Here is a 16,786-nt window from a genome sequence, read left to right on the forward strand (position 1 = left end):
CAACAACAATATTCACTCTCCTTTCTTTGACTTTTTTCTTTCTCTTCTGCCATCTCACTCCTCCCGTCGCAAGCTCCGTCCTCTGCCTCCTGACTCCGGCTCCCCAAGTGGAGTGAGGCAGCCTCCTTTATACTGCACCCAGAAGTGTTCCAGGTGTTTCCTAATTAACATCCGGCAGAGGTGCTAGATGCTAAGGCTCTGGAGCTGGCCTGGCACCCCCTGGCGGGGGCCATGGACACCCACAGGGTTGAGCTTCCCAGCTCCGTATCTGTGGCCCTGATGACATCCCGGGGTGCTACCCTCTTGCACCCCAGGGAAGATATTGCCCCTCTCCCGGTCCTTCCCTTCCCCAATCGTCCCAGTGGGGCAAGGTCCCTGGTGGTCTGCCACAAGGTATAAACACAGGCAACAAAATATTGAATAGAAAATGTATTGTATAATAATAAACAAGTAAAATGTAGAATTCTCAATTTTTTTTTCACAAACTGCCTGCATCAACTTAGCCTCACAATAAAGCGGGAGCACTCTTGTCACTTGTGATTTGATTGTGACTCTTTATTTGTTGCTTTTCTTAGCCATGATTTTTGACTCACAAGTGCCATTGCAGTCTGAGATGGTGCTTTACAGAACATTCAGAATGTGAGTCTGTTACTGGTATGATTTAGGAAATGACCACTGACTCAGCACCTTTTACTGTTCCAGTATGTTCATAGTGCCATACTTGCGATGACATGCTAATTGAATTTATTATGATTTTTATTCATTAGAATGTGAGCAGCATGAAATGAGACCACAGTCAGACATAGCGACTGTAATTCTGAAACACTACTGCATCAAAGTGTGTGAATTGTTCAGCTTTATAATCTGACAAAAAATTTTCATCTGAAATGCAATATTACATCTTGTATATTAAGCAATACATGTTTATTTAACAGAGGCCCATTGATGTTTGCGCAGTTAAGGTTTTGAATTCAGTCTGTGGTGGTTCATCTTTTGATAAGTCCTTCATGACCACCCCATTCCTAAGAGAGTCTGCACTGCCCAATGTATCTTGTTCTAGGACAAGTGTGCCCTCTAGTGGCCTTGCTCTCTCTCTCGCTCTCTCTTCGTTTTTTGAAAAGGCCATCCGTCAGCAGTATGGTTTCTAGTAGGCTGGGAAACAACGTATTTATGGTTGGGCCACCACTAACCTTTCATGACATGCAGCATATATTTTAATACATTCTTGCTCATCATGTCACTCATGAGTGGTTACATGTCACATGTTAGTCAGACATGCAAGTTAAGAGTTTCATTGTAATCTGTATACTGGTACTACTTGAAACGATTTGTCAAAACAGTAATCCAAAAATCACAAACTAGACCAAAGCTAATTTCAAAAGAATAGCTTCTACAATGATGAGTTAGTTAGTTTTGTTTTGTCAAGTCTTCCATTTTTTTCCAGTTCAGACACCATCTTTTATAGGTCACATGGCATGTGGATCACAAGCCTAGCAACCAATGCAGCATCATAGTAACCAGGCAGACAAAAATGGTGGCACCAATTAAAAGAGCCAAGCGAAATGCTGGTGTTCACACAAAAACAAAGCCACAAAATGATGGCAGGATGGTGTCACCAAAATAATAAGCCAACCACAAAAATAACAATTAATTTTGCACATAAAACTCCATTGAGCACAAACCTGGTCCCAATAAATTCCTAATACAAATCCACTGTACAAATTACATGTAAGTCTCTCTATTATAAAAGGAAATCCTTTGACGATAGTTTCTCAGAGATAATTTTAACTCCCGCGAGAGATAATTTCAGGTCCTGTGAGACGAAACTTTATGACGAGATTTTGACAAGTCCCTCCCTCCTCTCAAACATTTAAAACCACGCCCACGGTCCAATCACTTCTCATTCATGTGAATGCTATTGTCAGACACAGTTCCTGCTCTCTCAGCTCCAAGCGAGGTCAGAAATAAAAGACAAAGAGTAGAAGACAAAGTAAAACATCTTAAAGTAGTTCAAAAATGTTGGCGCGATACACATGCAGAGTAGATTAGAGATTATGAAAGTACAGTAACCCCTCGTTTATCGCGGGAGATAGGTTCCAAGGCCGGCCACAATAACTAAATTTCCGCGAGTAGGGACACCATATTTATTTAATTATTTAACATGTATTTGGACGTTTTTAGACCCTACCTGTACTGTTTACAACCCACCCTTTACTCTATTAATAACAGGGACAACTGTTAAGCAATATGAAATCGGTAGATAAGTTTACAGTTACTGTATAGCAAAGTACACGTAGCTATATATGACGTGGTGATGGTGATGAATATGCTGTGCAGTAAAAATGATGACGATGAAGGTGATGATGACTTTTACTGCGCAGCCGATGACTGTATTTTACGTCTCTTCAGACGGCGGTGCCATTTCCTGGGGCACCTCTTCCACGGTTTCCGAAGGTGTATCCGTAGTAGTAGTAGGAACTGGCTCTTTTTTGCGAGGCTGCAAAAAACATTGTGCTCGGTAGTTGCTGCCGCTGCTTCTTTTTCCGGTCGAAGAGCAGCTTGTAGGCAGTCATGATGTTGTCGACCTTGTTGCAAAATTGGAACGATCGAACCATATCGTCGTCCAATTCCTGTGACCGCTCTTGCAGATCCTTAGCCAGTCTGTGGGATCTGGGCATCAGTCAAAGCACCAATCACGGGCCCGATTAGAAAGCGGAAAGCTGTGATTTGTTGTCTCCCTCCCAGGTACCAATCACAGCCCGTGTTACAACGCACTTAGTCACCGAACTTGTTTTGTTGTTCTTAGACTAGGAAATACTACTATATTTAAAAACCTGCGAAGTCGTGAATCCGCGAAAAGTGAACCGCAAAGTAGCGATGGATTACTGTACTAAAATTCAAAAGTCTCAAAAAACTGATAGTAAAGATCACATTAGCGCTAACAAATGGAAATTATTACTCGGTGAAATAATTGAACAGCGAAAAGAGAACGAATGTATGGACATAAGTGATATGACAGAAGTATGTAGATATTGTTTGCCTTTAAACTTTAAGCCGGAGACTTGTAGATCATCTAATTTGTGTTGCCAACAGGGAAAAGTAGTGTTTCTTCCCAATGATGAGGTCTATCTGTGAAAATTAAAAGATTTGTTGTTTGATGAAAGTGAAATCCACATATGTGAGCGGGTGAACCGCAAAGTGGCTGGCGTGTAGTGCAGGCCAGGGGGCTGGCAAGCAAAGTGAGCAGGGGGCAAAGCCCCCTAGTATTAGGTAAATTTACTTGGCTTTACTATAATATATACATCTGGAGACAACTATGAGTGAATTGTATTTAAAACTGGGTAGGATCAATTGAACTGCTGATTGAGTGACACATTTCTAAACCAATCCAATACCTCTTCAAGGCAGCGCTCAAAGTAGGGGAGGTGATTTGGATCTGCAAAGATCAGAGGGGCTCTCCTTAACCTGATCCGACAGATATTAAACTTTTGTTTATGATGGTAGGATGAGGTCACCAAAATAATAAACCAGCCACATTAAAAAAACACACAATTAATTTTGCACAAAAACTCCATTGAATACAAACTTGGCCCCAATAAATTCCTAATAAAAATCCACTGTACCAATTAAATATTAGATGTATTTACTTTGCTTTTGTCTACATTTAAATATTTTAAGGATTTTTTTAAAATCAAAAACATCAACAATTGACTCAAACACTGTATTTTCATTGTCTTTGTTTTGTCTATTACTAAAAACTGCTTGTTTACTCTGAGAGTTCATTTTTCAGGTTTATTGACAGAAATCTTCTACCAATATATTTGATTCTGGAATAAACTTCTGTTCACTGCCATCCCAAAAACGCACGTAGTTATTTTGCTCAGCTTCTCTTTACAGCCCAGACACATTAAATATTTATTATTTTTTATTTGATAATTTTTCAATTTATGCCCATCAATCTACACTCAATATCCCATAATCAAAAGTCTTAACATTTAATCTACAGCACAGTAAATGGTGCAGAAAGTGAAAGGGTCCGAATACTTTCTGAATCCACTGTAACTGCAGCTGGAACAGCGATGGCAGTTCAAAATTTTTCGGCTTTTGAGATCTCCCAAAGAAACATTTTCCAAACACTGAAATGGCGTCCACAATTTTACTAATAATTCTTTTTGCAGCAGCTTCAAGAGAATAAAGTTTATCAAAAGTTAAACTGATAAACAAAATACCAGCCGTGTCTCAAGATATTCTTTGCAGGCTTGCTATCCTGTCTGTTGGGAAGGACATTGCCTCGATAATGAAACTATCAAGATTTATTCTTCGCATTTGCGGTAAGAAAGACTAGAAGATCAAGCGTTGTATGATTTTCGCACCATTGGTATGTTTTCTTTGTCCAAATTAGGCAATAATAAGGTTCTTAAATGGTGTTCCCTAAGCTCTGCCTTCGTTGTATGTGCAAACTAGCTCTGTTCAGTTCAGTATGTCTGTTTGTGCAGGCCAGTTAGGTTGCTCTTTCCTCAGCTCACCGCTGTTTCCTGGCATCACCACTAAACACAAGAACACAAGAATAGAAAGATGTTTCAAGAAGTTACATCTGGAGACATCTTTGAGTGGATTTTGTTTTATAAAGTGTGGGACCAATTGAACTGCTGATTGAGTGGCACATTTCTAAACCAATCCAACACCTTGTGAAGGCTGCACTCAATATAGGGGCGGTGATTTAGAACTGCAAAGATCAGAGGTGCTCTCCTTAACCTGGTCCGTCAGACCGTAAGCTTTTGTTTATGATGAACCGTTGAAAAGTCTCCTAAAAATAATCTATTAGACATGTAAATGTGTGTTGCGTGTGCAGAGAACACATTGCACAGCTTAAAAATAAACATAACCTGTTTTAAAAATTAACATAATCTAATGCAAAGGAAAAACCTTTCTGCAGCATTATATTATACGTGGGCACTCGACATTATCAATAGACGAATGGTAACTTTGAACGATATGTTGTCACAGGGGCTGTGTGTGCTCTCTGTTGTTCGGCGTTCCAGTGTAAGCTTGAAAGAACTGGCAGCTATATTCATGAAAATATGAACTGGAAAACAAAATGCATTTCAAGTAAATGGTGTGTCACACTCTGTCAGAACGACTGTTGTTAAGAGACCTGATAACGAAAAGCCACAGGAGAGGCAGATTTCAGTACTCACCCGAATCAACAAATCTGCCTAATGACACCAGTTGATACACAGATGAGGCTGCAGGACATCCACCTTCTGATTGCACGTCTAAATGAATAACTAAAGAAATTTAACATCACTGTCTAATGAGAAATGCAAACATGCCATGACAAAATAGCTGCAGCTCTTTAACACGTTGTATTCCATAGACCACAATGCTTATCTACACTCTATTTGCTATTTTTATGTCACAAAGTGATGCAATAGTTTAAATGACAGAAAGATATCATAGCAGACAGGGGCACTTCTCCAACATGTGAGGCCCAGTGGCTTTAGTGGTCTACGTGAGTGTCTGCAACACTTATTAAAATGTGCAAATTAATTAGTAAGCTTCAGTTACCTTGTGCTAATGAACACCTATATGAATAACAGAAATTTTAGCTTTCTGTTTACTGTCAGCATCAAGTCTTTTGTTCAGTATCTTTTTCTCTTTCTCTCTGAAACCCCTGCAGCACGTTAAAAAACATGGACTGGAGAAATTGGAGGCTGGCGTTTTAGATTGAAGTTCTGTCCAGACCCATGCCCGGAACAGACATATCATTGAGTTTTATTTAGCATTGGCGGAGATTACATTTTTACCGGTGACTCATCTCGGACAGTGTTTCTACACCGCTACTCAATGAAAGGGACCTCCTACTTGTCTCTGATTGGCTAGTACTTGTTGCCTTCGTGGGTTCGAGTTGGTTAGGTTTAAGCATGAAGACTGAGATTGGTCAAAGTGAAGGCAAGAATGTCAGCCAATCAGTAGTAGTAGTGCGGGCCTTTACTGGGCGTGGAAAACCTGCATTCTGAATGAAAACAACTGGCGCTCTTGTGGCAGTGGCAGTGACATGAAGAGAAAAATATAAAGGAGTGCAAAGACAAGAGAGGGAAAAGCGGCGATATTATGAGTCAGTGTGCCATTGCTTTTGCTAAACGGTGTAAGGTTGACATCAAAAACCGAGTTTTTAATCCGGAATGGACCGAGGTGTTTATGTTCATACTTCCTGTAGGAAGCTCGAAACCGCTGTGTCTCATCTGCTCTGAGACGGTGGCAGTGGTTAAAAACGGGAATGTGAAACACCATTATGAAACTAAGCACAAAATTACATTTGAGAAAAGTTACCAACTAAATTCGCCAGTTAGGCTACAGAAAACAAGCGATATTAAAGCCAACTAACTATCGGTCAACGAGGATTTTAACACATTCATTTACTGGCCAACAACTCGCTAACGAGTGTTCCCTCAGAGATGCGTGGATTTTGGAACATCACAGAAAACCATTCAGTAATGATAATCTTCACACATGCATGAGGATGGCACTGACACCATCCCAGCCCAGATTTCAAATCCTGGCAGACCAAGCAAGAGCTAATTTCTCTCACTGAACAAGAGAAAGTAGACAGTTGGATATGAGAGAAATAAAGAGGGGAAGATACGTTTAGTTATTTAAAGATGTTCAGATTTACTGTGAAACTGGTTACGCCTGTTCAGTTGTGCACATATTAAAAACTCTTATACATTTTATTTTCATATGAGGCCAAGTCTTTTTTTTGTTGAAATGTTACAATTTGTTATTATTATTATTATGAAAGTACTTATTATTTATAATTCTCAGTTGAATGTCAAATTTACCTTGCTTTTACTTTTGTTATTTATTTTTTCTTATTTATTTTATTTATTATTTATTATTGTATGAAGTCCTCCAGAGTCCAGAGTTGCACTGAAAATAAATATGGTTGAAATGGCATTGAATTATAGCTTTCTTCATTTGATTTGAGTCATTGACTTCACATAGTGCAGATGTTGATACAATGGCAATGCTACTTCCATATATATTAATGAATTGTAATGTACAGGGTGGCCCACGAAAAAGTAGCCCGCCTCCCTGGCAAAAAAAGGCGCCCTTCCATAAAGAAAGAAAGAACTTGAAATGCAAAAATCTTTACTCACTCTTTACAGAAAGTGCTGAAAATGACCTCCTTGTGCGTCAATACATGTCGCTCAGCTTGTACTCACACGTTTGCACTACGTCTACACAGCTTTCGTGATGAGGGTAGTCAATCGGCGCGCCACTCTGGCAGGAAGGCGGGCTACTTTTTCGTGGGCCACCCTGTATAACTAAATTATAATGCAACTTAAACATGATGATGCTGCGGACCTGTTCATGAGGAAATTTTCTCTGTCCGGACCTCCTTAAATCATATTTGACTATCCTGCACTACTGCTTACTACACACTTTTTAACAGGTTGTTCTCATGATTCTCCTACAAGAATACATGTCTGGCCCCACAGGACTAATTATGGTGTGGTCATGTGTAATGGAAATTAAAGAAAAATGCTTTGATTGGGAAATTTCACATGAGCATGCTTCTGAGTGGTAGCCATCAGTAACACTACATTATAGCATAACCCTGGTCACTTGTAGTAATTCATTATTAAAATTATAAAACAATAATCAGCTCAGCCAGAACATTTGTGCCATGTTGTACTGTAGTTGAAGTATCGTGATACAAGTGCGCTGTACTTCTCTCCTTTTATTGTCATGGAAAAATGTGATTGAACCGCAACTGAAAAAAAAATTACATATACAGAAAAGGTGGGGCGATGCATTGGTACAAATACTAATTTTGACAACTCCCATGCAAGACCAGAGTAAGACCCTCAAGGTGCTGAAGTTCAAAAAGTTCCCTCCTGACCTCACCTCTCTTCCTCCACCTTAGACACAACCACCAGGCATACATGTATACTCAAAAATGATGAACATCACAAATGTAAACTATAAATCAGGTACAATGATTGAATTAGAACAAATTCTTAAAATTTACATTGGGCCGTTTTATAACTTTACCTTCCTTTTCTGTTTCTTTGTGTATTACATTTGCTGTAACAAATGAACTGATGAGTGGAACATCACATCTGCGGGAAATCAATCTTCTTCTGATATTTCAGTTAACAAACATTTAACAATATTACACGTTTTTAAAAGGACTACTCCTCTTTGTGGTAAAAAGGTGATATGTATCTGAGTGGTTTTGGGTCCACATACAATAAAAGACCTTCATTCGGGTTTGGCATTACTTGGTGCATCTTATCTCCTGCAGTGACCTTGATGTCTTCCATATATGCTCGTTCACAACTTTGTCAGGGACTCAGAAGAACTGGACTGTGCAATGATGCTAAAGCTGCTAGATGTGGAGATATCAGCCCTCTCCTAACCATTTATAAGCTCACTCACATTAGTCTCGGCAACAGCGTTGAGAGCTTGTTCAAAGTACTTGTTCATTATTATTTATTAACTAGTAAACTTGGTAGTTCATGAATACCAACAGGTTGTGTGCAGTGGATTCTGTCATTCTTCTTCTTCTTCCTATCCAGCAATGAGCTTCTGTAATTTACTTCACACTCAGCAGATGTCCCTGCTCTTCTTTTTCACTCTGCCATTTCACCTTCTCAATCTGTATGAGTATGTAGTTTTCTATAAGAATGACACAAACCCCAATAACATTGCAGAAGTGTTTCACCAGCACGTACCACATCATAAGCTTTTGATTAAGACCATGACTAAGGTTCTAACCCCAGTGGTTCTCGACTAACACAACCTCTAGCATTTATACATAGAGATTATTTTTCTGTATATGTCACACATACTATTCAAGAAAAGAGTGGCTTTTGCTTCTATCTCTGTTTTTATTTTTATTTTTGCTGCACCACTGGGCTCTCATTTTCAATGCCCGACCATATTGACTTTTTCTTTTTTGCAGCATGATAACACATCAAATATGTGATTCCATAAAAGTGACCTAAGATATACACATGTTCTGAACATGCCCCACCCATATCAACCAGCCAGGACTCATATTTTTCTTTTAAAAGCTTTTAATTTAGCTGTGATTGGGTAGGCTTATAATCATGAGGATCAAAGTGGGGTAGGGATGTGTGTTGGATAGTGGGTTTCTGTAAGTGCCCATACTGTCAATTAAAACATGGATTTGTCCTATTAGTGGGAATTGTTTTCTCTTGCATATGTGAAGGCCATTTTGTGAGCAGGGCCACAGGGTGTGCACCCGGATGACAGATCCGGCCTTTCTCTCATAGCATGTGAATACAAAGTAAGGCGGTATGGATTTGGTTGTGAATGCAACTGATGTACTACTATAAAAAATGTAATAAGGTGTGTGATGGATGGCCGGCCATTTATCCCGGCCAATACCCCCAAGCCGCCAGGTGGAGCCCTCCTTGCAGCGTGGAGGTCCCCAGAAGACCAGCAGGGCATCATGGACATTGGAGTTTTTATGCAAAGCCCTGCTGGATGCCGTAGGGGCCACAGGAGGGAGCCGCAGGGAGGACCGAGGGCTTCTTCGTGCCCTGTAACCCGGAGGTTCGTCACAGGAAGAGCGACGGACTTCCGGGTTGAAGAAAAGGACTATTTACCCTGACCCGGAAGGAATAAGGACTTGTGGACTGTTGGGCAGAAACACTTCCGGGTCAGGAGATATAAAAGGACTGTGGGAGCGCCCAGACGGCGAGCTGAGCTGGGTGGAAGGGTGGCAACGCGTCTGGGAGCTGGAGGATTGTATTATTGTGGTTTATTGTTTGTTAATGAGTATTGTGGTGGAGAGTGTACTTTGTGCACTGTGGCGACAAAATAAAGTCAACTTGAGGACTTTTACCTGGTGTCTGGAGTCGTGGACAGGGGTTCAAGGGAGCGAGAGCGCCCCTTATCGTTCACAGGTGTCAAACAAAGTCGTCATAAGTGCAAACAGATCAAACACTAAATCGATGACATGAGAAAATGATAATTAGATCTCTACTTTCTTTTACAGAGCTTACTTGGAGCAGAATGGAGGCTACGATGGTTTCTCCGATGAACGAGACTTACAATGCATCCTGTGACCCGTTTAAACACAAGTGGAAGTTCTCCATCTGGTTCACTGCGTATTACACCCTACTGTGTTTCATCGGACTAACTCTAAATAGCTTTGCACTGTATGTGCTCTGGCATGGAAGACAGACAATCAACTCTACGTTATTGTATCTTCTCAACCTGACATCTGTTGACTTTTTTTTCTGTGCATTCCTCCCACTAAGAATAAGTTATTTTGCTCTTGGATCCACTTGGAAACTGGGAGAGGTCATGTGCAAACTTACGGCTTATGCTTTCTTCCTTAATACATATGGTAGCATCAATTTTATGATATGCATCAGTATTGACCGTTTTTTAGCTATTTTGAAACCTCTCAAGTGCCAGAGATTTAGGAGTATCTCTTTTGCCAAAAAAGTTTGCCTTTTGGTCTGGTTGTACACAGCTGCTGTTAATAGCACAGTTCCCTTACTGTCAAATGTTTATGCAAAAAATCAGTTTGGAGAATACTGTATGGAATACTCCATGATGGCTATGGATAATGCCTTAGCGCTGAAAGTCCTTATTCTCTCCTGCACTTCCTATTTCTTTCCATTAATAGTTATGCTCTTCTGTTATTTGGGTGTTGGGTTAAAGCTGTGCAAAATAACTGAACTGGGTGGTTCAAACAACAGCAAACCAGCGAGGACAAGGCGCAAGTCTCTGGTGATCATCATGGTTGTTCTGTTTGTGTTCATTGTGTGCTTTACTCCATACCACAGTAATCTAATGCGTCATACAGCAGAGATACAAGCAGGTAGGACATCATGTGAGAGCCTGGAGAATTTCAAACTTCAGCTTCAGATAACTATGTCTGTAATGAACCTAAACTTTGTTTTGGATCCATTTATTTACTTTTCTGCTTTTAAAAATCATAAACTGTTTCTCATGAAGCTGTTCAGAAAGAAAAACAAGGACCTTATTGGACCAGGTGGTTCAACTTCCTGAAGATATTGAAGTAAATGTGCCATCATTATTATAGCCCGGTGTGGTCAGTTCCTTCTTCTCTGTACCTGTTCACGATGGATGTGGCTGATCTCAGTAATATGGAGGGGTGTCCACCTGCTCTTGGCCATATAGTGCAAGATGTTAGCAGGCCAGCAATAAAGAACTTTTCATGAATTTTTGTTTAATGTTTTCAAGAGATTACTTTCATCCAATGTTGTTCATTTGATTTTTTTCTGTGCTTCTATTGCAATCGATACATTTAAATTTTTGTGAATGCTTTCTTTGAGTATGAGAAAGATGCTATCAAAATGAAATGTATTATTATTATTGTTGTTATATCTTCAAGTCTGCTATGCAAGTACCATTGAAATTATTTGTGCTACAAGCAATCACCAGTGGAGGAGTTGTGGTTAACTGTGATAACCGAGTTAGGACACAAAGGCTTCAGAAGCCAGTTGAGCCTACTTTTGACACTGTTTTGGTTTTTTTTTTGTTTGTTTTTCATATTGTTTTGTTTGACTTGAGATCTGCCTCCATGATGGCCTCAATTATGGTGTTGCAATGACGTGGCCACATGAGTTTCTGTTTGATGTTATAGCACATATCTTCTTCCCTATGAAAGGAATCCTAGAAGTGTACTAAGGTTGTCAGCTTTTTGCATCCTCTTTGGAAAAGCAGTATTGTTTAAGTTTGGTGTTTGATATTGTTTACTGATATTTTAGAACATTTCTAAGCAAGCTGCATTTTACTTTGTTTCATTTTTGTTCATTGCCTTTCCTTTTTTTTTTTTGCTCTTTAGCAAGTAGTCATTGTTAGGTAGGCACTTACACAAACATAAGAACATTTGACAAACAACAGGAGGCCATTCAGTCCATCAAGCTTGTTTGTTTGGCTAATAACTAAGCTATCCCAGTATCTCATCAGATATTTCTTAAAGGCTGTCAAAGTTTCTGCTTCAACTACATGGCTTGGCAGTTTGTTCCAGAGTCCCACAACTCTTTGCATACAGAAAGGCTAACTGGCTTCAGTCCTAAATGCACTTCCCCTTAATTTCCTCGAGTCCTCGGGTACATGGTTTACCATAAAGTTGAAAGAATTGTGTTGGGTCCATTTGAGAATTTTGAAGACCTGGATTAGACTCCAATGCAGTCTCCTCTGCTCAAGACTAAACAGGTTTAATTCTCTGAGTCTGGTGGAGTAGGACAGGTCCTTAAATCCTTTGATGCACTTAGTTGCTCTCCTCAGCACAGCTTCAAGTGCTGCTTTGTCTTGTAGCGTGGTGACCAGAACTGCACACTGTATTCCAGATGGGGTCTTAGTAGTGCATTATTTAGTCAAAGCATAATGTCCCTCGATTTATATTCACCAGCTTCACTGAGATGTTCTTATGTTCTTATATACCCTATCATTTTATTTACCTTTTCAGTAGCTTCTGCCCATTGCTTAGATGATGAAAATGTTGTGTCAACAAAAACCCCACACCACTTTTTCGGCAGCTGCTTCCTTTAGGACAGTGCCTCCCTCAAATAATATCAAAAAGTCCAGCATTTTTTAAAAATTAGAATCTTAATATACTTTCTATTGTAATAACCTCCAATCCCATAGATTTCATTTCTTCAAAAAGATGCATTCTGTGCTCCTTATACGCAGTCCAGTAATACATGCTGCACTATTTCAGGAAAAAAAACACCTTCTGCATAACCATGTTTGTTCATTCTAAACAGTGAATAGAGGGTATAGGTCTATATTATAAGAAATTGAATTTACATACTGGTGTCGATCAATGCATATATTTACGCTGGCTGGTTCATTGGTTTACACCCATGCTCTATGTAAAATAAAAGTCTACTTATTATATTCTTATTCTTCTTATACCCTTTGGGTTGAGCTGCCATCATTGAAGTTTCTGTGTATGTAACAACTGTCCATTCTGCTTGTTCACAGGACATCTACTGACTTCTTAGTTATCTTTCAGTACATTTTATGCATTATATTTTTGTCTCTGTTGTTCACTTGACCTTGTTCTGGTTTCCTGATATGCCTGAACAGGTTTTTGACATTTATTAACCCTTTAAGCTACTTCTTTAAGATGAATGCTATGTTACCCTAAAATTATTCTCTCACTATATAAAAGAATCGTTACATTTTGAAAATCTCCAACAATGCATTGATTGATTGATAAGATGTCAAACCCAGGTTAAAAAGAGAGCTTTTGAAATAAATATGGTATTTTGAAATGTGATGTGTAAAAAAGTCCCACTATAATATGTAAACAGCCGTTAAAAATAAGGTAATTTTTAAATAAAACCTTCAAAAGTCAAATTAAAAGTATATTGCTGAAACTGAATAAAAGGCTGATGTAACATTTCATGATAACTAGTAGTATTACTAGTATTTAATGTTATCAGATACAGAATTCTGTTTTACAAGACTTATTCATTAATGTAGTTAAGTTAGAAAGAAAAACATTGGCTGCATTTTGAACAGCAGTTGAAATGAACACTAATTTGATACTGTTATAAGAATCAGAATGAGAGACAAAGCTATTCACTGAATAATAAAGTCACTGTTTCGGCAGTTTTACCACGTACATGTGTTTATTTGAACCATTTCAAAAGAAACCTTCTGGGCAGGGAAATATATAAAATGCGTGTCAGAAATGATGAACTGTCCTTAGAACATTAGAGAACTCTAGACGAGAACAGGTCATTCAGCCCACTTATTTCTTCCAAAAAAACATTGTCGAGTTTTGAAAGTCCCTAATGTCTTACTGTCTACCACACTACTTGGTGCAAAGAAAAACTTCCTAATGTTTGTGCGAAATTTACCCTTAACAAGTTTCCAACTGTGTCCCCGTGTTCTTGATGAGCTCATTTTAAAATACAAGTCTCGATCCACTGGACTAATTCCCTTCATAATTTTAAACACTCCAATCATGTCACCTCTTAATCTTTTTTTGCTTAAACGTTAAGGCTCAGCTCTTTTAATCTTTCCTCATAATTCAACCCCTGTAGCCCTGGAATCAGCCTAGTCGCTCTTCTCTGGACCTTTTCTAGTGCTGCTATGTCCTTTTTGTAGCCTGGAGACCAAAACCGCACACAGTACTCAAAATGAGACCTCACCAGTGCATTATGAAGGTTGAGCATAACCTCCTTGGACTTGTACTCCACATATCGTGCTATATAACCTGATATTCTGTTAGCCTTCTTAATGGCTTCTGAACAGTCTGGAAGTCGATAGCTTAGAGTCCACTATGAGTCCTAAATCCTTCTCATAAGGTGTACTCTCGATTTTCTGACCGCCCATTGTGTATTCAAACCTAATATTTTTACTTCCTATGTGTAATACTTTACATTTACTGACATTAAATTTCATCTCACACAAATCTGCCCAAGCCTGTATGCTATCCAAGTCCTTCTGTAATGATATAACGGATTCCAAATTATCTGCTAATCCACCTATCTTGGTATCATCTGCAAACTTAACCAGCTTGTTACTTATATTCCTATCTAAATCATTTATATATATTAAAAATAGCAGCGGCCCTAGCACTGACCCCTGTGGAACACCACTCTTAACATCGGCCAGTTCTGATGAGGTTCCTCGCACCATCACCCTCTGCTTCCTGTGTCTGAGCCAATTCTGCACCCATCTAAAAACATCATCCTGAACTCCCACTTCTTTTAATTTGATGCCCAACCTCTCATGTGGCACCTTATCAAATGCTTTCTGAAAGTCCAGATAAATAATATGATAAGCTCCACTTTGATCGTATGCTTTTGTTGCAACCTCATAGAATTCCAGCATGTTAGTAAAATACGACCTCCCTCTTCTGAACCCATGCTGACTTTTCAGAATAACTCCTGTCCTTGCCATGTGTTGCTCAATCTTATCCTTAATAATTCCTTCCATTAATTTTCCTGTGATGCTTGTTAAGCTTACTGGCCTATAGTTGCTTGGATCTGCCCTGTCACCCTTTTTATATAATGGGATGATATTTGCCATTTTCCAGTCCTTCGGAATCTCTCCAGTATGCATTGACTTCCTAAAAATATGTTTTATTTCCTGTTCCCTTTCCCTTTTCCCTCTATACAACATTCCAGTAAAACACCAGCACTTTCAACCTACAGAAACTTCCATCATGAGCTGCATTAACTTAACAAAGGAGATGAGTCAGAGCACAGGAAGGTTGTGGATGACTTTGTCTTCTGGAGCAAGGAGAGTCACCTATAATTTAACATCAGCAAGACAAAAAAAGCTAATGGTGGACTTCTTGTGTGCCGATGCAGCCACTGAGACCAGTCACCATCCAGGGGGAATACGTGGAAGTGGTGCAGAGCTATAAGTACCTGGGGGTTCAAATAAACAACAAACTGGACTGGTCTGACAACACAGTGGCACTGTACAGGAAGGACCAGAATAGACTGTAACTTCCTTAGGAGACTTGGGTCATTTGATGTATGCAGCAGGCTGCTGGAAATGTTCTACCAGTCCACAGTATCCAGTACGTTGTCCTATACAGTGGTCCCCTGTAAAAACAACTTGAGTTTGAAAGATGCGCAATGCCTGAACAAATTTATCAGGAAAGCCTGTTCCATCACAGGTTGAACAGTGGACACAATGGAAGCTATTGTGGAAAAGAAAATGGTAGCAAAATTAAAAGCCATCATGAAAAATCTCTTTTCACCACGGAGGGCTAAGAATCACCTCTGGGGATCACTTCGGACCACTGCTATCAGGCAATTCAATACTTCCTCCCGACATTCTGAGCAATGTGCATTTATTTATTTTGTATGATTTATTTAGATTGATTAGCTGTATTATTTGTCCTGTGAGTCTGTATCCTTTTGTTTTTATGTTTCTGATGCTGTATGCATCTGGTTTTTTAATAAAGTTTATCTATTCTAATCTTCAGTATATTGAAAATTAAAAAATGGTAAGCTAATTTTATAAAAGTCCTCTTTTTTTTTAAAAATGACCCATCCCACCCGGGAGGCTGGCTACGCCCCTGTACATATTTAGTATGTATCTAAAATAATTAAATCTTTTTTGTATTTTAAACACGACAGGACTTAGGGTGTTACTGCAACTGCTGTTCTGTTTCTCACAGCTTGCGCTTGCAGTCCGGATTTTGCTTTATGTGTTCTACAAATACCACAGCGCAACACGTGCTATATGTGAAGAATCACCGGTCTGCATGATTGGTTTCAACTACAGTATTTAAAAACGCCGCTGCGACTGCAGGAAAAGACAGTTTTATTAATTTTAAAAAGGTTTGCCCAATTAGCGTTACTACGTAATTGGAAATAAAATAAATGTTTTCTGGACTGTAGTTGAAATGTGTCTGGTCAACGAATATGTAGAAAACAATGTAAAGTGAAAAAGTGATACATGCTCACTGCATCTGCCGAGCCTTTATTTTATTTTTAGATTATAATCTGCATGATTAAAACACGCTGGATAACGTTTATTTTTTGTCCTTATGAATAAACATAAAAAATATGCTGCAGGAGACATCGAGGGGCTCTCATTGAACCTAAAAAAATTAAGTACAGGTACGTAAATTAAACAGTAGTACACTTCATTACAGTCGAGATTTGAAACTAGACTCTGACCCTCTTGCGCGGGGAAACGAGCATCCAGTTACAGAGCGGGTCACCAGAGTCCCGACGGTGGTTGGGTAACTTTGTCACGTGACAGTCGCATACCCAGTGCATTATGGGTAATG

General features: G+C 39.2%; 2 protein-coding genes across 2 annotated transcripts in view; one reads left to right on the forward strand and one right to left on the reverse strand.

Annotated features, from left to right (window-relative positions):
• Window positions 1-13,058, forward strand: part of LOC120537516 (G-protein coupled receptor 183-like) — a 37,428-nt gene extending 24,370 nt beyond the window's left edge. Inside the window, exon 2 of the mRNA XM_039766514.1 lies at window positions 10,034-13,058. Within this exon, the coding sequence (XP_039622448.1) occupies window positions 10,051-11,058 (1,008 nt within the window). The 5' untranslated portion in view covers window positions 10,034-10,050 and the 3' untranslated portion in view covers window positions 11,059-13,058. The remainder of the gene's footprint in view (window positions 1-10,033) is intronic.
• Window positions 1-16,786, reverse strand: part of mpp1 (membrane protein, palmitoylated 1) — a 121,239-nt gene that overhangs the window by 962 nt on the left and 103,491 nt on the right. The gene's annotated exons all lie outside the window — the stretch shown is intronic.

Source organism: Polypterus senegalus, chromosome 10 (genome assembly GCF_016835505.1).
Source record: "Polypterus senegalus isolate Bchr_013 chromosome 10, ASM1683550v1, whole genome shotgun sequence".
NCBI lineage: Eukaryota > Metazoa > Chordata > Cladistia > Polypteriformes > Polypteridae > Polypterus > Polypterus senegalus.